Genomic DNA, 21,208 nt, shown 5'->3' on the forward strand with positions numbered 1-21,208 from the left:
TGTCCCGGGAGGTTTTCGGGAGAGGCGCTGAATTTTGGGAGTCTCCCGGAAAATCCGGGAGAGTTGGCAAGTATGGCTACAATCGGTCGGAAGGCGGTGTACACCCTGGACAAGTCGCCACCTCATCGCAGGGCCAACACAGATAGATAGACAACATTACACTCACATTAACACACTAGGGCCAATTTAGGTGTTGCCAATCAACCTATCCCCAGGTGCATGTCTTTGGAGGTGGGAGGAAGCCTGAGTACCCAGAGGGAACCCACGCAGTCAAGGGGAGAACATGCAAACTCCACACAAAAAGATCCCGAGCCCGGGATTGAATCCCAGACTACTCAGGACCTTCGTATTGTGAGAAGGACGCACTAACCCCTATGCCACCGTGAAGCGCCTATTGCTACACATTCTCTACAATTTTTACTTCGATTAGAAATTGGTGACAAACACAGAAAGTGCAAAAACTTAAAATGACAAAACGTATAAGCAAAGCAAATATTTTAAGAATGAAAATGTGAAAGATATAATGGTAATGCATCATTGGTATTATGATATGGAAAAGGGGTAATATTAATATAAGTGCTTCTTCTCCCTACTCTTTTTCGGACTTATTAAATTGTGTAACTTTAACCATGTGATGTTACTCAATGTAACTTGTTACGCAGTCCATAACAAACTATACCATCAGGGCGCATCCTCCGGTCTTTAGGCCAAAGTCTTCTAAAGATCCCAAAAGCTTGTTTTAAAACCCGTCGAGACACTCTGGAACAATTTACACCAGACTTCTGTGATCTTGACTGTGTTGAAACTTTTAAGAAACATTTGAAAATGTTTCTCTTTTTAGTAAAGCTTTTAGTTAATGCACCTTTTAGCTATCATTTTGTATCCACTTTGTATCCTTTTTATGATTAGATTAGATTAGATAGTACTTTATTTATTCCGTCAGGAGAGTTCCTTCAGGAAATGTTGCCCCTGTTGTTTTAATTGAATTGTTGTTTAACTTTAACTATGTTTTGTACAGCGCTTTGTGATTTCATCGGTGAAAAGTGCTTTATAAATAAAATGTACTTACTTACAACCCCCGTTTCCATATTGGTGGGGAAATTGTGTTAGATGTAAATATAAACAGAATACAATGATTTGCAAATCATTTTCAACCCATATTCAATTGAATGCACTACAAAGACAAGATATTTGATGTTCAAATTCATAAACTTTAGTTTTTATTTTTTTGCAAATAATTAACTTACAATTTCATGGCCAAAGTAGTTGGGAAAGGGCATGTTTACCACTGTTACATCACCTTTTCTTTTAACAACACTCAAAAAACGTTTGGGAACTGAGGAAACTAATTGTTGAAGCGTTGAAAGTGGAATTCTTTCCCATTCTTGTTTTATGTAGAGCTTCAGTCGTTCAACAGTCCGGGGTCTCCGCTGTCGTATTTTACGCTTCATAATGCGCCACACATTTTCGATGGGAGACAGGTCTGGACTGCAGGCGTGCCAGGAAAGTATCCGCACTCTTTTTTTACGAAGCCACGCTGTTGTAACACGTGCTGAATGTGGCTTGGCATTGTCTTGCTGAAATAAGCAGGGGCGTCCATGAAAAAGACGGCGCTTAGATGGCAGCATATGTTGTTCCAAAACCTGTATGTACCTTTCAGCATTAAAGCTGCCTTCACAGATGTGTTAGTTACCCATGCCTTGTGCACTAATGCACCCCCATAAAATCACAGATGCTGGCTTTTAAACTTTGCGTTAATAACAGTCTGGATGGTTCGCTTCCCCTTTGGTCCGGATGACACGATGTCGAATATTTCCAAAAACAATTTGAAATGTGGACTCGTCAGACCACAGAACACTTTTCCACTTTCCATCTTAGATGATCTCGGGCCCAGAGAAGCTGGCGGCGTTTCTGGATGTTGTTGATAAATGGCTTTCGCTTTGCATAGTAGAGCTTTAACCTGCACTTACAGATGTAGAGACAAACTGTATTTAGTGACAGTGGTTTTCTGAAGTGTTCCTGAGCCCATGTGGGGATATCCTTTAGAGATTGATGTCGGTTTTTGATACAGTGCCGTCTGAGGGATCAAAGGTCACGGTCATTCAATGTTGGTTTCCGGCCATGCCGCTTTTGATGATATTATGGACCGTAGATGTTGAAATCCCAAAATTTCTTGCAATTGCACTTTGATAAACGTTGTTCTTAAACTTTTTGACTATTTGCTCACGCAGTTGTGGACAAAGGCGTGTACCTCGCCCCATCCTTTCTTGTGAAAGACTGAGCATTTTTTGGGGAAGCTGTTTGTATACCCAATCATGGCACCCACCTGTTCCCAATTAGCCTGCACACCTGTGGGATGTTACAAATAAGTGTTTGATGAGCATTCCACAACCTGATCAGTATTTATTGCCACTTTTCCCAACTTCTTTGTCACGTGTTGCTGGCATCAAATTCTAAAGTTAATGATTATTTGCAAAAAAAAAATGTTTATCAGTTTGAACATCAAATATGTTGTCTATGTAGCATATTCAACTGAATATGGGTTGAAAATGGTTTGCAAAACATTGTATTCCGTTTATATTTACATCTAACACAATTTCCCAACTCATATGGAAACGGGGTTTGTACATGACATGAAAAAAAGATGTTTTGAAATCAGCGATATTCCTCAAAGTAAAAAAAGCACCACATTTTAAGGACAGTCAAATCATTTTTAATCAGAACTGATCACATGGACACCCGCAGAACACAATGATTAACAGCGAAAGTAAATATGTGCAAACGAGTCTTTAGTATTTAGTGAGACTCATAAGAGAAATGTTAGAACAAATGCATACATAGAAACAATTTTGGCTTTATAAACACAATGTACATGTGAGTCGGGGCAAACAACAATGACGAAGATGTTGGATGTTATCCCAAACTTGTTACAAGCAGTGTGGCCAAACATGTTCACACAGGCGTGAGCAGAGAAACAACAGTCACAGTGTGCATATTACATGTGCATTTGTTACACACACGCCTGCAGGTTTAGAGGAACATACTATTTACATACAGTACAGTACAGTACAGTGCACATCATGCAGTCCCAAACACACGCCGAGTCATATTCAGCTGCAGCAACACTTTGTGTGCACGTGCACACTCTTATGAACACCTGTGCTTTTTGACAAAATAGGTGACGTCGAGGACAGAAATAAATACAAACAAATGTTGCCTGACATCAGGTTCTTACAGTATGTACAACAAGAACAGTGTTGTTCGCAACAACATACTTAGCTATTAGCTCGTTTTATACTGAAACGTTTGTTGTGTAAAAGGCAGTGAGACGGACAAGCAGCCCACCTTTGGAAGCTGTATCAGAGCCAAAACAGAAGGAGTCATAATGAATAAATGTTATTACTTACTTGTTTATATATCCAAAAAAGTACCATCATTCAATAAATAATCCTCAGTTATGACTTTGATACAGCAATTTTGTCAAAATCTGTTTGTGGAAGCCAGTTTGGGAAAATGTGTTTTGTGCGTCTCTGGCCTTGCACAAAGTCCTACCCCCCCTAAAAAAAACAAGCCCAGGACGGCTGAAGAACTTCCATCAATCCAATCTGGATGAATCCTGCGTCCCTCTCAGTGCACTTGCAGAACAGTGAGTGGACATGTTGTAACGCAGTGTCAAAAAGAGCATCTGCTGCACCAAAACCTGATATGTGGCATGTGCTGAAAAGAGTATATACAATAAATCAACCATCTCCCCTCCCCCCACCTCCAGTTCACTTTTGGACAATTGTCCGCAAACGTTGCATTCAAGCAATTAAGGTTGGAAGCCCTCACTGTACAAACGTTAAGAGAGAAAAAACGACAATTTGACAAAAAAAACAAAAACGGCATGCAGCACAGCTCCTTCTTATATTGCAATGTAGCCTCAACAGCAGACAGCCTCCAAACAGACCCCTGCAGTTAAAGGGTGTGGTGTAATAATATAACTCCTTAACAGTCGCTCAGCAAAAGTCTCCCAGACAGTCCTCACAGGGTGATTCCTTTACTCGCTTGTCTGGTCCTCAGACTCTCAGCGAAGCTACATGAAGCGTGATTTGTGCTGAGATGCTCAGCTCAACATGTATCGTCCTGTGGAGAAAGACGGGTTGCATAATAGATCCGAAAAAGCAGATTTCAGTGTGTAGAAAAAGTCTTAGAAAGAAGAAAATGCCATTAGGTTGTGGTTGTAAAGCAGACTTCAAGTACAGTACAGTGATGGTTGTTAGGTGTTTGGTACCTTTGGGGCACTTGGACATTAGCAAGTAATTTCCCAGCCTCTATTTAGCGGCTACATGTCGGGTCACATGATTAATACATGAAATCAATTGTGGCAGACGGAAGCTCTGAGTTTTGGTTTAGCAGTAGAAAGAGTATCATGAGAAGAATTACTTGCATGGCACTACACAAACTAATTTGTACTTTGAGGGGTCAAATCATTAAAAACCTTATGAAGGGAAGTTAATGGCTTTTTGTTCCCAATGAGTTCATATTAAAATCATTTCTTTGTCAGCATCTTTTTCAGGCTCTGTCGATTCTTTGCCTGTTCTGTCCTTGTCTGACTTAGTTGATGGTCCCTTGGTCTTGAAGGGGGCGTGGTCGTCAGAGTTGGCACGCTGATGGCTGGAACGCGTACTGGATTCAGACCCAAATGCCTTTCTCCCTAAAAGACAACAGAGACATGATGAGGAGGTGGCAAGAAAGTAAATGATGTAGAAACCTTCAATAGTGACTCTTTGCTGCAGTGTACCGCCATGAATAGATCTGGCACTACCGTGGCTGCTGGTTGCAGGAGCTTCATGCTCTTGTGTGTCCTCTTTTGTGTTCTTGATGTTTCCCTCTTATCTTCTTGTTTTGTTTGCCTTTTAGTTTGTGCAACAAGGCTGCGCTACTTTTTGGTGGACTTTTGGAGCTGCCTCAGGGGAGACTTTTGGCCATTTCTATGTTTGGACTGGAGACCAGATGCTAGATCTTTACCACACCGAAATCCGTGTGCTGAGGAAGAGACGGGTCTGTGGAGCTGACAATGAACATCGGGAAGGACAAGCTTCACGGAGTCCTGGCTGGATGAGCATGCATCGTACACTTCAGTCTTTCTGGATGGATTCTCACTCATCCGCATGAATCAAACATTGACAGAGAGCGAGTTGGCAGCCTAGGATGGAGTTGGCTCTTTTGGACAGGTTTGTTGGATCTTTTCCTGTCTCTGGCTGTGCTGTCCCCAACCTCCCGCAGACGATTGCGTGGAGCACCGTGGATGCCACGACAGTGCATGTGAGTGTGGAGATGGTGGTTTTGTTTTGTTGTTTGTCCATGCATGGTGCAGTCCTACAGTGCATCCAGAAAGTATTCACAGCGCTTCACCTTTTCCACATTTTGTTATGTTACAGCTAGGGATGTCCGATAATATCAGACAGCCGATATTATCGGCCGATAAATGCTTTGAAATGTAATATCGGAAATTATCAATGCTTTAAAATGTAATGTCTGAAATTATCAGTAACAGTTTCATAATTATCGGTATCGGTTTCAAAAAGTAAATAACTTGTGACTTTGTAAAACGCTGCCGTGTACACAGATGTAAGGAGAATTACAGATCATCAATTAGCCTTAAAGGCACTTCCTTTGCTTGCCGCCCAGTCACATAATATCTATGGCTTTATGCAATAGCCATACAGGTCAGACTGAGGGTGGCCGTATTAACAATTAACACTGTTACAAATATGCGCCACACTGTGAACCCACACCAAACAAGAATGACAAACACATTTCTGGAGAACATTCGCACCGTAACACAACATAAACACAACAGAACAAGTATTTCTCAGGGAGAGCATGTCCCGAATTCCAAGCGGCTGTTTTGAGGCATGTAAAAAAATAATGCACTTTGTGACTTCAATAATAAATATGGCAGTGCCATGTTGGCATTTTTTTCCATAACTTGAGTTGATTTATTTTGGTAAACCTTGTTACATTGTTTAATGCATCCAGTGGGGCATCACAACAAAATTAGGCATAATAATGTGTTAATTCCACCACTGTATATATCAGTATCGGTTAATATCTGTATCGGTAATTAAGAATTGGACAATATCGGAATATCGGATATCGGTAAAAAAGCCATTATCGGACATCTATAGTTACAGCTCTATTCAAAATGAAATTAATTTTTGTCCTCAACATTCTACACACAATGCTCCAAAGTGACAATGTGAAAGGTTTTCTTAGATTTATCAAAAATTATTATATCAAAAATAAGAAACTAAGAACTCACATGTACGTAAGTATTCACAGCCTTTGCTCAATACTTTGTTGTCCTTTGGCAAAATTTACAGCCTCAAGTCTTTATGAACACGATGGCACAAGCTTGGCACACCTATCTTTGGGCAGTTTCGTCCATTTCTCTTTGCAGCACCTCTCAAGCTACCTCGGGTTGGATGGGATGTCCAAGAGGCTTACAGCCTTCACAGGTCTCCCCTCTTTGGCCAAAGCAATCTTGATGCCTCTCTGCTGCCTCCACATCTGACTGGAAGGCTCTCTTCCAGCTTTGCCCTGTGATGCCCAAAGTTCCATCGGCCTTGCTAAGGGAATGGCCGGCAAATCCCCAACAGCCCACCTCTACCGGCATGGTCTTCCACCCATTTGTGTGGCAGTCTTTCACAAGCTCCTGATATTTTGCCCATCCCCTCGCTTGAGCCTCCTCCATCCTTTCCTCCCAGGTCACAGTCAGCTCCTTGCGCCTGAGACCAAGATGATGTTTTATCAAGACTGGGTGATGTAAAATTGAATTCTCAGCTGCTGCACCAGGTCAACTGACATCAGCCAGGTCGTTCTTGGGTTTGATGTTTGGCTGCTCTCCTGCCCTCACAAACTGCATCATTCTGGTATTGATGCACCTGCCGGCTCCGTTACCCTTGCTGATGGCCTTAGCAATGGACTTGAGGACCTGGTCATGTCTCCAGCAATAGGAGCCTTTGCTCACAGCCTGAGAAGAGCTGCTTAGGATGTGCTCGAGGATGCCATCTCTGGAGCAGAGGGGATGAGTGAAGTGAAGTGAATTAAGTGTATATATTTATTTTCTCTAGTGACAAATAAGCGTTTTACATAGTGAAATCTATTATCTCAGTTACATTTTTAAACCAGTGTGGGTGGCACTGGGAGCCGGTGGGTGAAGTGTCTTGCCCAAGGACACAACAGCTGTGACTCGGATGGCAGAAGTGGGGTCAGAACCTAGCACCCTCAGGTTGCTGGCACAGCCGCTCTACCAACCAAGCTACGCTGCCCCAAGAAGAGCTTAGAAAGGCTGGATAGAACATGATAAACCCTCTGAATAAGGAACTTGATCCTTTGGGGATTCCACTTCCAGATGTCGTCCCAGTTGACAAGCATGTTATTTGACAAGGCAAACAGGGTCACAGAGATGGTGCAACCAGTGATGATCCCACTTTCCACTTGTCAATCAAATGTTTTCTGGCCAGAAGAGACCCTCAGGCGGAACATGCTGTAATAATCCAATATGAGGTGTTTCATCTTCAGTGGAACATGATACCTGTCAAGTGTCACTTCAACCACATCATGTGGGATTGAGCTGTGGGCGTTTGTGAGAGCCACAGAACATCCAGATTCCCTCTACCCCTTCTTGTAAGATTAGTTTGATCTCCAAACTGAGCAGAGAGATGATCCAAAACTGATCCAACTTCTCAGACCGTTCCTCTTTGGAAAATTAACCCCTTCAGCGCAGCGCCAAATGTTGGTGATTATCTCCCTTCTCCGGAGTACCTTTAGGGCTTTCGTGAGCCGTTGGAGAAGATTCGTGTAGATTCGTATGAGAGCCTTGCAAGGGCCCAGAGGTTGTTCTCTCCTGCTGTCGACATAGTACTCTTGAGGTGGCTGTCGATGGTTTCTTTCAAGCAGCATAAGTGCCCAGTACTGTTTTGACCGAGCAGTGCCTTGGTCAGATTGAAAGGGTTAACCAGAAATGGAGCTCTCTTCCTTCCCTTCTCCTGTGGCTCTCTGCTCCTAGGTCAGATATTTCATCAGGAATGCTCGAATACCTAATAGACCTTCCTTTTCCACATCGTTGGCCTTCCTGTACTGGCTCTTGAGTGCCTTGAGCCCTTCCATGAGGCGCTTCATTCTCCTGGCTCGTTGGTTCGGAACACAGGCTTGAAGGTACAGACTTGGCCTCCTTTATCCCGAATCACTCTACTGCAATATTCCCTCTGATTGACATCATTGTAGTCAGTCGGCGGTCCACATCTCTCTCAGCAGTCTCCTCCACTAAGATGTGGTCTATGTCCTATTTAAACGGATGCCACAGAGATTTCTTCCGAGTCTGTGGCCATTGCATCCTTGGATAGCCCGATGCCACATGTCCATGCACACGTGCAAAATATGGTCACTGGTAGCAACTGATGGTACTAGAAGGCTTTGCAAACTCCTGGCCAGTAGAGTGCAGGCATTTTGAGAGACTGACATTTTGAGGCTCTGGGCAATGTGGTTTGCTTCTGGGCCTCGCTCCTCTGTCGTCTTACCAGAAGAAACTTCTGTGCGCTGTGCTGCAACTTCTCATGTCTTGCACCCCTTCCTGGCCTGGTGAATCTTCAGGCCTCTGATGTTTTTGTAGGTCTTGCCACAGCTGCATCGTACTTGCATTGTCGTATGTCCATTCTCTTGTGCCATCAACCTTGAATCTGTCCAGGTTTGGACCAAGTACAATATGAGTATATGGTCAATTCTACAGTGATTAGATCGATATTTTTATTATCACAAAATCTATTTATATTGTTGTCATTTTTGTTACTGTTTACAAACTGAGGAAATAACACCCTAGCAATAGGAGGGCTTCAAGGACAAAAAACAAAGGATTTAAATCAGAGTAGTAGTAGGTTTTGCTTATGTTTAGTTATTTTGCACTGTTGAATTCATTCTGCTAGAATAAAAATAACTATATAATAAAAGGGAAATAATATGGGATGTAACGGTATTGTGAATACTCCAGTATTGCGGTTTTAAACTCTTTACAATATTGCCGTGACGTGTGATAGTATCAAACAAAAACTTGGTGCTTGTAGTTTTGTTTGGCACTTTGGTGTTGGCCACGTCTGAAAATAAACTACACCTTTTACCCACAATCCTCTGTACAGCACGGGACCGGCAAGATGGAGGTGTGGAACACCGTAAGCAGGAAGTGAAGTGTTTTCGTACTTTTAGTAAATAACAGGAATTGTACTTTTTGGACACTTCCTGAAAATGTCATCAAAAAAACTATTAAAAGTTATGGACACACACATAAACCCTGGTGAAAACACAACCTCTATGGCAGAGGTTAGAAAGTCTGTGTTCTGCAAAGTGAAACGCGCCACTTTAGTCTCGAGTGTTTCCAAGCCAACCCAGGGCCAGCCGATGACATCGCACCGCACAGAGGGAAATACGAGTACACTGAAAATCTACTTGATAAATAATCAATCCATCCATCCATTTTCAACCACTTGTCTCTCTCAATGTCGCATAGGGGTTGGAGCCTATTCATCTGCACTTGGGTGGAAGGCAGTGTACACCCTGGATAATTTATGCTTGAAACCGTGAATGCACCTGCACTATTCTTTGCACTTAAAAATACATTTTTGTAGTAATAAATATGATTAGAACATTTAAGCATTAAGTCAGTGTTTAATTACAGTAAGTGTGTTTATCCTAAACATTCATGCCACTTAATTTTATACACTAACATTTTTACCACGTCTTTTTTTTTTTACATACACCACGATATCATATTGTTGCCTTGATACCGTGATAGTATTGTACAGTGAGATTTTGATACCGTTACATCCGTAGAAATAATGTACCAATTCATTTGATAGTGTTACAGTGCCGTCCTGTGTCTTTGTCTGCTATAATTTTGATCAAAAATGTAATCAATACAATACAATACTTTCGTCGTTCTCAACCAGAAACAAGTCCTTACCTTCCTGAGTGGATTTATTGGCAGAACTTCCAGGCTGCAAACTGTTATGGGCTTCCTTGTCTTTTTCTGGTAAAGCCTTCTTCAGTGATGAAGCCGTGGCTTTCGGAGACACCCCCTCACCATTGGGGGCATCCAAGTTTTCATCTTTTAAGACAAATGATGCAAAAGGAAAAAATGAAACATCTGATCTTCGTAGCAGGTTGACAAAGCAAAGGCTTTTACAGTACCTATGCTCCTACTGCTTGCTGTTCTCGGCTTGTGTGGCAAGGAGGGTCGGGCAGACAAAGCAGGCTTTGCTCCCTGAGGCATTAGTGGTTTAGGACTCACTGGTCCCCCTGAGGAGCTCGAGGAAGATGGAACCCGAGCACGAGGAGCGGGATCAGGCTTGGTTTCAACACGAGCTGAGGTCTTCTCTGGAGAACCTGAGAAAGAGTAAAGCAGGTAAGATTGCCAGTTTAAGATTGACTATACAAGGGCTGTCAACGTGAAAATAAATTATCGCGTTATCAATATGGATGAAGATTAATCACTTTCGGGTTAAGTCGCATTTGTTACACGGTCTGTGATCGTGATGAGAGGCTCGCTTCAAAACAAAAATTTGGATAAAACTAAGGTAACTTGTTGGTATTGCAATGACTAACCTTTTTATCATTGGCGCACATGAACTTTAAAATACCATCTTAAAGCGAAAAACTTAGTCGAGAATGGCGCCGACAGTGTTGCCAATCCGCTTGATGACTTTTTTGTTAATACAGCTACTAGTGATAAATCTAGTGACTTTTCCTAGTTATATATTGCAAACTTTTTTTGTGTTTTGGAGACTGAAGTGAACGCAAACAGCAATCACTGTCCTCAGCGAGCTGTGACGGCTGCTGCCGGTCAGCTGGTGTTGTTGCTCTGCCCACGCCGATAGCCACGTGCTAACACGAATGCTAGCTACAGCGACAAGAAGCAGAGGAGAACGCTACGCTGGCATAGTTTGCCGAGACAATGTCGTCAACAAAAGTAGCACAGCTAAGTTCAACATATGCCTTTGCTAAATGGAGATCCACCACATGAAGGACATCTATCATCTGTGAAGACCAAGACCTGCGGGAAGATGTCATTCATTTCAGCACAGCTGATTTGTCGTACAAGACCTTGGAGAGGCACAATTACAGCAAGGATAAACCAAATGTACAACACAAACAAGAACACCAATTTGCACTACAGACTGAATGTGAATTTATGTTGCTTCTTGGAGGAACACTGGACGACTGTAAGTAATCACAACAAGCTGGGGTCGCATTATACCAAAAAAGAGATTGGCCCAGTCACCTGAAAAAGGTATGCAAACTCGTTTAACTGCTTAAACTAAAAAAAAGTAAATGGTGCACTATGTTAACTTGCTTGAGACGGTGTTTACTACATTATCCATTAGTAACTGTACAGTGTTTGCAAGATTATTGCAAACTGCAAAGACTTTCAAAATGTGCACTTAATTTTTCTATACTTACTGTCACCAAGTTTCTAGCAAACAAAACATTTAAAAAACATTCCTGTATGACATTCTGTCTACCAAATTGTACCCAAATATTGGGGTAAATTTCTCAGCAAATATTATTTATGCAATCAAATAATAACCAGTGATTAATCACAACTAATTAATCTGATTAAGAAAATTTATCACTTGACAACCCTAATATACACATTTATATTAGGGCTGTCAAGTGGTTCAGATTAATCACACTCTAAACTTGTGATTAATGATTGTTAAGTAGGGTTTATATATCCATCATCCATCCATCCATCATCTTCCGCTTATCCGAGGTCGGGTCGCGGGGGCAACAGCCTAAGCAGGGAAACCCAGACTTCCCTCTCCCCAGCCACTTCGTCTAGCTCTTCCCGGGGGATCCCGAGGCGTTCCCAGGCCAGCCGGGAGACATAGTCTTCCCAACGTGTCCTGGGTCTTCCCCGTGGCCTCCTACCGGTTGGACGTGCCCTAAACACCTCCCTAGGGAGGCGTTCGGGTGGCATCCTGACCAGATGCCCGAACCACCTCATCTGGCTCCTCTCGATGTGAAGGAGCAGCGGCTTTACTTTGAGTTCCTCCCGGATGGCAGAGCTTCTCACCCTATCTCTAAGGGGAGAGCCCCGCCACACGGCGGAGGAAACTCATTTCGGCCGCTTGTACCCGTGATCTTATCCTTTCGGTCATGACCCAAAGCTCATGACCATAGGTGAGGATGGGAACGTAGATCGACCGGTAAATTGAGAGCTTTGCCTTCCGGCTCAGCTCCTTCTTCACCACAACGGACCGGTACAACTCCCATGCACCCTCAAGAACCCTGCCGAGAGTATAGAGCTGGTCCACAGTTCCACGACCAGGACGAAAACCACACTGTTCCTCCTGAATCCGAGGTTCGACTATCCGACGTAGCCTCCTCTCCAGTACACCTGAATAAACCTTACCGGGAAGGCTGAGGAGTGTGATCCCACGATAGTTGGAACACACCCTCCGGTCCCCCTTCTTAAAGAGAGGAACCACCACCCCGGTCTGCCAATCCAGAGGTACCGCCCCCGATGTCCACGCGATGCTGCAAAGTCTTGTCAACCAAGACAGCCCCACAGCATCCAGAGCCTTAAGGAACTCCGGGCGGATCTCGTCCACCCCTGGGGCCTTGCCACCGAGGAGCTTTTTAACTACCTCAGCGACCTCAGCCCCAGAAATAGGTGAGTCCACCACAGATTCCCCAGGCACTGCTTCCTCATAGGAAGACGTGTTGGTGGGATTGAGGAGGTCTTCGAAGTATTCCTTCCACCTATCCACAACATCCGCAGTCGAGGTCAGCAGAACACCATCCGCACCATACACGGTGTTGATAGTGCACTGTTTCCCCTTCCTGAGGCGGCGGACGGTGGTCCAGAATCGCTTCGAAGCCGTCCGGAAGTCGTTTTCCATGGCTTCCCCGAACTCTTCCCATGTCCGAGTTTTTGCCTCCGCGACCGCTGAAGCTGCACACCGCTTGGCCCGTCGGTACCTGTCCACTGCCTCCGGAGTCCTATGAGCCAAAAGGACCCGATAGGACTCCTTCTTCAGCTTGACGGCATCCCTCACCGCTGGTGTCCACCAAGGGGTTTTAGGAGAAGTGGACTTGGAGAAGGCATTCGACCATGTCCCTCGGGAAGTCCTGTGGGGAGTGCTCAGAGAGTATGGGGTATCGGACTGTCTTATTGTGGCGGTCCGTTCCCCGTACGATCAGTGCCAGAGCTTGGTCCGCATTGCCGGCAGTAAGTCGAACACATTTCCAGTGAGGGTTGGACTCCGCCAAGGCTGTCCTTTGTCACCGATTCTGTTCATAACTTTTATGGACAGAATTTCTAGGCGCAGTCAAGGCGTTGAGGGGTTCCGGTTTGGTAACCGCAGGATTAGGTCTCTGCTTTTTGCAGATGATGTGGTCCTGATGGCTTCATCTGACCGGGATATTCAGCTCTCGCTGGATCGGTTCGCAGCCGAGTGTGAAGCGACCGGAATGAGAATCAGCACCTCCAAGTCCGAGTCCATGGTTCTCGCCCGGAAAAGGGTGGAGTGCCATCTACGGGTTGGGGAGGAGACCCTGCCCCAAGTGGAGGAGTTCAAGTACCTAGGAGTCTTGTTCACGAGTGAGGGAAGAGTGGATCGTGAGATCGACAGGCGGATCGGTGCGGCGTCTTCAGTAATGCGGACGTTGTACCGGTCCGTTGTGGTGAAGAAGGGTTTATATATATATATATGTATATATATATATATATATATATATATATATATATATATATATATATATATATATATATATATATATATATATATATTATATATATATATATATATATATATATATAATATATATACAGTATACAAACCCTGTTTCCATATGAGTTGGGAAATAGTGTTGGATGTCAATAGATCTTGACTGTGTTGAAACTTTTAAGAAACATTTGTAAATGTTTCTCTTTTTAGTAAAACTTTTAGTTAATGCACCTTTTAGCTATCATTTTTGTATCACCTTTGTATCCTTTCTATGATGTTGCCCCTGTTGTTTTAATTTAATTGTTGTTTAACTTCACCTATGTTTTGTACAGCGCTTTGTGACTTTATCTGTGAAAAGTGCTTTATAACTAAAATGTACTTACTTACAAACCCCGTTTCCATATGGGTGGGGAAATTGTGTTGGATGTAAATATAAACGGAATACAATGATTTGCAAATCCTTTTCAACCCATATTCAATTGAATGCATTACAAAGACAAGATATTTGGTGTTCAAACTCCAACTTTTTTTTTTTGCAAACAATTAACTTAGAATTTCAAGGTTGCAACACGTGCCAAAGTAGTTGGGAAGGGCATGTTCACCACTGTGTTACATCACATTTTCTTTTAACAACACTCAATAAACGTTTGGGAACTGAGGAAACTAATTGTTGAAGCTTTGAAATTGGAATTCTTTACCATTCTTACTTGATGGACAGCGAAAGTTGTTCAACAGTCCGGGGTCTTGTTGTCGTATTTTACGCTTCATAACGCGCCACACATTTTCCATGGGAGATATGTCTGCACTGCAGGCGGTCCAGGAAAGTACCTGCACTCTTTTACTACGAAGCCACGCTGTTGTAACATGTGGCTTGGCATTGTTTTGCTGATATAAGCATGATAACGTTGCTTGGATGACAACATATGTTGCTCCAAAACCTGTATGGACCCTTCAGCATTAATGGTGCCTTCACAGATGTGTAAGTTACCCATGCCTTGGGCACTAATACACCCCCATACCATCACAAATGCTGGCTTTTGAACTTTGCGCCTATAACAATACGGATGGATATTTTCCACCTTGTTCCGGAGGACACCACATCCACAGTTTCCAAATACAAACCCCGTTTCCACATGAGTTGGGAAATTGTGTTTGATGTAAATATAAACGGAATGCAATGATTTGCAAATCCTTTTCAACCCGTATTTAGTTGAATGCACTACAAAGACAAGATATTTGATGTTCAAACTCATAAACTTCTTTTTTTTTTTTTGCAAATAATTAACTCAGAATTTCGTGGCTGCAACACGTGCCAAAGTAGTTGGGAAAGGGCATGTTCACCACTGTGTTTACATCACCTTTTCTTTTAACAACACTCAATAAACGTTTGGGAACTGAGGAAACTAATTGTTAAAGCTTTGAAAGTGGTATTATTTCCTATTCTTGTTTTATGTAGAGTCGTTCAACAGTCTGGGGTCTCCGCTGTCCTATTTTACGCTTCATAATGCGCCACACATTTTCGATGGGAGACAGGTCTGGACTGCAGGCGGGCCAGGAAAGTACCCGCACTCTTGTTTTACAAAGCCACACTGTTGTAACATGTGCTGAGTGTGGCTTGGCATTGTCTTGCTGAAATAAGCAGGGGCGTCCATGAAAAAGACGGCGCTTAGATGGCAGCATATGTTGTTCCAAAAACTGTATGTACCTTTCAGCATTAATGGTGCCTTCACAGATGTGTAAGTTACCCATGCCTTGGGCACTAATGCACCCCCATACCATCACAGATGCTGGCTTTTGAACTTTGCGTCGATAACAGTCTGGATGGTTCGCTTCCCCTTTAGTCCAGATGACACGATGTCGAATATTTCCAAAAACAATTTGAAATGTGGACTCGTCAGACCACAGAACACCTTTCCACTTTGCATCAGTCCATCTTAGATGATCTCGGGCCCAGAGAAGCTGGCGGCGTTTATGGATGTTGTTGATAAATGGCTTTCGCTTTGCATATTAAAGCATTGACTTGCACTTACAGACGAACTGTATTTAGTGAAAGTGGTTTTCTGAAGTGTTCCTGACCCCAAATGGTGATATTCTTTAGAGATTGATGTCGGTTTTTGATACAGTGAGGGATCGAAGGTCACGGTCATTCAATGTTGGTTTCCGGCAATGCAGCTTACGTGGGGTGATTTCTCCAGATTATCTGAACCTTTTGATGATATTATGGACCGTAGATGTTGAAATCCCTAAATTTCTTGCAATTGCACTTTGAGAAACATTGTTCTTAAACTGTTTGACTATTTGCTCAAGCAGTTGTGGACAAAGGGGTGTACCTCGCCCCATCCTTTCTTGTGAAAGACTGAGCATTTTTTGGAAAGCTTTTTTCATACCCAATCATGGCACCCACCTGTTCCCAATTAGCCTGCACACCTGTGGGATGTTCCAAATAAGTGTTTGATGAGCATTCCTCAACTTTATCAGTATTTATTGCCACCTTTCCCAACTTCTTTGTCACATGATGCTGGCATCAAATTCTAAAGTTAATGATTATTTGCAAAAAAAATAAGGTTTATCAGTTTGAACATCAAATATCATGTCTTTGTAGCATCTTCAACTGAATATGGGTTGAAAATTATTTGCAAATCATTGTATTTTGTTTATATTTACATATAACGCAATTTCCCAACTTATATGGAAACAGTGTTTGTATAAATAGAAATTTGGACTCGTCAGACCACAGAACACTTTTCCACTTTGCATCAGTCCATCTTAGATGAGCTCGAGCCCAGCGAAGCCGGCAGCGTTCCTCGGTGTTGTTGATAAATGGCATTCGCTTTGCGTAGTAGAGTTTTAACTTGCATTTACAGATGTAGCAACTAACTGTAGTTACTGACAGTGGTTTTCTGAAGTGTTCCTGAGCCCATGTAGTGATATCTTTTACACACTGATGTTGGTTTTTGATTCAGTACCGCCTGAGAAATCAAAGGTCCGTAATATCATCGCTTACGTGCAGTGATTTCTCCAGATTCTTTGAACCTTTTGATAATTTTACGGACCGTAGATGGTAAAATCCCTAATTTCCTTGCAATAGATCCTTGAGAAATGTTCTAAAACTGTTCGACAATTTGCTTACAAAGTGTTGACCCTCGCCCCATCCTTGTTTGTGAATTACTTAGCATTTCATGGAAGCTGCTTTTATACCCAATCATGGCACCCACCTGTTCCCAATTAGTCTGCACACCAGTGGGATGTTCCAAATAAGTGTTTGATGAGCATTTCTCAACTTTATCAGTATTTATTGCCAACTTTCCCAACTTCTTTATCAAATGTTGCTGGCATCAAATTCTAAAGTTAATAATAATTTGCAAAAAAAAAAAATGTTCATCAGTTTTAAGATCAGATATGTTGTCTTAGTAGCATAGTCAACTGAATATGGGTTGAAAATGATTTGCAAACCATTGTATTTTGTTTATATTTACATCTAACACAATTTCCCAACTCATATGGAAACAGGGTTTGTACATATATATTAGGGGTGTGCATCTCTGCCTTAAATGGCGATCTGATATGAATCTCGATACATGGGTTACGATACAGTTCACTAACAATGCTTTTTAAAACATTTCGATTCAATGTTATTTGATACTATGCAAAATTATTTGATTCGATGCAGATGGAAGATTTGAATGATAAATAGAAAATTATACCCCGCCTTCCGCGTGATTGTAGCTGAGATAGGCGCCAGCACCCCCCGCGACCCCGAAAGGGAATAAGCGGTAGAAAATGGATGGATGGATGGATGTCAGAACAATGTTGTATATATATATATATATATATATATATATATATATATATATATATATATATATATATATATATATATATATATATATATACATACACATAAATACATAAATATATACATATACACATACATATACATACATACTGTGTATACTTATATATTTATTTTACTTTCTTAAAATCTTTTATCAATTTATGATCAAACTATTGATACAAAGTTTATTTTTATGTCTTTTTTGTCAAAAAAACAACAGTTTTTCATAATGGGAAAATGCAAAATATGCAATATTTCTAAAAATAGATTACAGAGTGTAATATTAGAGTGTAATATTGACAACACTGATTTTGATACAGTAGACAAGCGGACTACAAAAGTGCCTACTGAGCTAGAATGAGAAAGAAAACAGGCAGGACTTGGTTGAGTTTATTGAGGTCACATAACTCATGCGTCTCATCTGTGCTGGTATGATTTTGAATTTCCTTGTATCCTTGAAACAAAAATGAACATTCCTACCTTTGTCTTAGTTTGTGTTTTGAATGCATAGTGTATCGATCTAAAATACTCTTATGCATAACTCACCTGTGGAATTACTGTCAGGCCTATCAGGGCTGGAAGACTGGAAAACACAGATTTTTCAAGCATAAGAGCTCATTTTCTGCATCCAGATTATTTAATTATGCAGCATTTGCTATCTAAATATATGTACAGTAGTAACAATATTACAGCTAAAGCATAGTTTTCACATGAAGACTTAACTAAATGCATGCTTCCCTACCAGTTTGAATGACACCAACTCACCTTGTGTGCTCTCCTCTCCTGCTTGGCCTTCATCTCTGCCAGCAGCCCACTACCCATTATCTGCATGGCCGGGTACCGCCGTCCACCCTGAGGACTCCCTCGGCCGTCGGAGGTATCCCACGGCTCATCTATGGAGTCAGGTGTTCTCAGCTCCTCTGAACGGTCTGAGCTACTGCTGTAGTCTGCAGGCTGTGAGCGACTTGAAGAATCTCTGCAGGGCGAACAGAAAGGAAAGGAAAAAAAAAAAAAGAAACTTATGATGGCAGGAAACTACAACGTATCACAGTGGGCATCTTCCAATTGTTTATCAGACGATAAGAATATGTACCACTTAGGGTTGTGCAATATGGCCTAAAATCTATATCACCATACTGTATATATTGTAGCCTCTAGCAATAACATTGGATACATAATATATTATTTGGTATATAAATGACAATACAACAATTTTAAAAACGGGTTACAAAGACTTCTAAATTGACTGCTGACGTATGTGGTATCATATTGCATAAGTTTCACGTGTAATTTTTTTTTTTAAACTTATTAATCTACTTGCTCATTTACTGTTATTATCTGGTTATTTTATATTCTAACATGGTTCTATCTACATTTCTGTTAAAATATAATATACACCTATTATTCTGGTGTTTGGATACTTTAAATCAGTTTTGGTTGCTACTACAAAATTGCGTATCGATCCAATACCAAGTACTATTGGTTATACCAATGTTGATACTGTTACTTTAAATCTTCAAGATCGTTATTGATTAAAATTCTAATCAGACAAAAACACAGGATGGTGGTGTAACAATAACAAATACATATTTCAATAACTTTCTACATTTGGGTCTGATTTAAATCCTTTGGTTTCTGCAATAAAGTCCTCCTGTGTCCAAGGACTTATTTACTGAGTTTGTAAACAATAACTACAGAACATTTTGTGATGATAAAAATACATTGATCTAATACTGATACTATAGTTGTGGGTACCATAACTGTTAATATTTGTAGTGATCCGCCCACCTTTGTTTACAGTTAGCATGGTCTTTTGTGTCCTTCAATGAAAAGCGGCCACTAGCAAGTATTAGAAACTCTTTCGTCAACCTAATTAATATCATTTGTATTGTATTGTCTATATCTCTCATCCCTATTACCCTTAAATGTAACTTGTGGATATTTACACTTAAGATCTAATAATTGCACTATTTTAAAATCCAAAGGGTGCAGAGGGTGAATGCAAATAGTGTACCTTGACTTTGGCTCGGGTGCTGGGCTCTTTACTGTCGGCTTTGGAGAGGAAGGTTCCTCAGCAATGCTGGAAGCTGAGGCTAAAGAAGCATTGGATGTAGCTGAAGATGGTGGGGTCACCTGATTTTTGTCTGATTTATCAGATTTGTCAGATTTAGAAGAGCGTTTGATTAGGTTGAGGAAGCCTCCTTTGCTCTTCTTCTTCTCTCCATCGTGAGATTCAGAGCTCTTGATGGAACGTCTGAGGAAAGAAACAGTTAGCATAGCAAGAAAGAGACAGAACAACAGCGCTTATGATGTGATATGAATGACTCAGCATTTGACAGTAAAGTCAAACATATGAGAAAAACATGAACGGAGCTTACTTTGAATCTATCTTGGTGACTTTTTTAGAGAAAAATTCATCCACACCCTCGTCCACCCTTCCTATGTGACCATTCTGCTCCCCGTCCTGAGAGGGGGTATTGCTCATTTGCTGTGACAAAATAGAGTCGTATGATTCATTCCGACATAAAAACACCTATGAAGTATCAAACACTTACTGGTATTTTACTGGAGTGTGTTTTTTTGTTTCTGCGTGGTCTTAGTTTCGTAAAGTGCTTCAGCTTTTTCTCCTCCTCAGATGGAAGCTCTAAAACCCCTCCTGGCACGCGGGGATCCACTTTTGCTGATGGCTGAGATGGAGTTGGAGGAGTGTGGGATGGAGCGGCAGTGTCTTCAACATGGACCGGTACGTCCTCCAGTGCCTTGTCTAGGTCAAACTCCATCTCTGTGCGGTAGTGTTGCCACAATATTAGGTACAATCTAATTCAGACCTGGGTAATTATTTTGTGTCTGGGGGGCCGATGCGTATGTATGTACTGTACACACACATATACATGTATATACATATACATGTATATACATATACATGTATATATATATATATATATATATATATATATATATATATATATATATATATATATATATAAACATACATGTATTCACATTTATACACATACATTTAGCTGTGAAAATCTGCTGTACAGGATGTGTGCTTGGGTCCTTTATTAATTAACATTAATACAAAACTTTCAATAATGTCTGATAGAATGCTAAAAACGTTATAACAGACCATCTCAGAAAGCGGAATGGAATTTGAATTCTTTTTTTCTGAATGTGACACCCAGTATGTACATGAAAATAAAGGATGTAGGATTTGCAATATTTACTATGAACAATAAAACACATAAAACATATGAATGTCGCTCCTCTTTTACTTCTCAGACCACCTCCTCGATCGGCATCTTATACAACCAACAAAAACGCAACAAACATGCGGAAATATGAACGCAAAGGGTAAAGAACACCTACAATCTGATATAAAATTATTTTTCTGAAGAAGTTTGTTGTAAAAATTTGCTTTCACCGCTGTCTTCGACAACCACGTTTTAGACTGGCTACTCTAGAAACAATCCCCGCTAACATTGCTTGGTTCATTTTCTACCTGGAGCTGCTGTGTCGTAGATTACCTTAATAACTCGTATATCACTCAAAAGGGCAGATTTCAACCATTTAAATACTTTACAAAGTTCAATACTTATGGTAA

The 21,208-nt window shown here is 41.4% G+C and overlaps 1 protein-coding gene across 3 annotated transcripts in view; it reads right to left on the minus strand.

Annotated features, from left to right (window-relative positions):
• Window positions 1–2,690: 2,690 nt before the first annotated feature.
• The window catches only part of LOC133562195 (F-actin-uncapping protein LRRC16A-like), a 141,941-nt gene continuing 123,423 nt past the window's right edge, over window positions 2,691–21,208 (minus strand). For 2 of the 3 annotated variants that reach the window (XM_061916153.1, XM_061916155.1), the window contains 8 exons: window positions 20,160–20,386; window positions 19,983–20,092; window positions 19,619–19,858; window positions 18,370–18,580; window positions 18,151–18,187; window positions 10,228–10,422; window positions 10,001–10,144; window positions 2,691–4,696 (listed from right to left, as the gene is read on the minus strand). In XM_061916153.1, the coding sequence (XP_061772137.1) occupies window positions 4,521–4,696; window positions 10,001–10,144; window positions 10,228–10,422; window positions 18,151–18,187; window positions 18,370–18,580; window positions 19,619–19,858; window positions 19,983–20,092; window positions 20,160–20,386 (1,340 nt within the window). In that variant the 3' untranslated portion in view covers window positions 2,691–4,520. Of the gene's footprint in view, window positions 4,697–8,567; window positions 8,727–10,000; window positions 10,145–10,227; window positions 10,423–18,150; window positions 18,188–18,369; window positions 18,581–19,618; window positions 19,859–19,982; window positions 20,093–20,159; window positions 20,387–21,208 lie in introns of all 3 variants that reach the window. The other variant, XM_061916154.1, reaches the window with a different exon arrangement.

The sequence above is a fragment of the Nerophis ophidion genome, linkage group LG11, assembly GCF_033978795.1.
Source record: "Nerophis ophidion isolate RoL-2023_Sa linkage group LG11, RoL_Noph_v1.0, whole genome shotgun sequence".
NCBI classification, from domain to species: domain Eukaryota; kingdom Metazoa; phylum Chordata; class Actinopteri; order Syngnathiformes; family Syngnathidae; genus Nerophis; species Nerophis ophidion.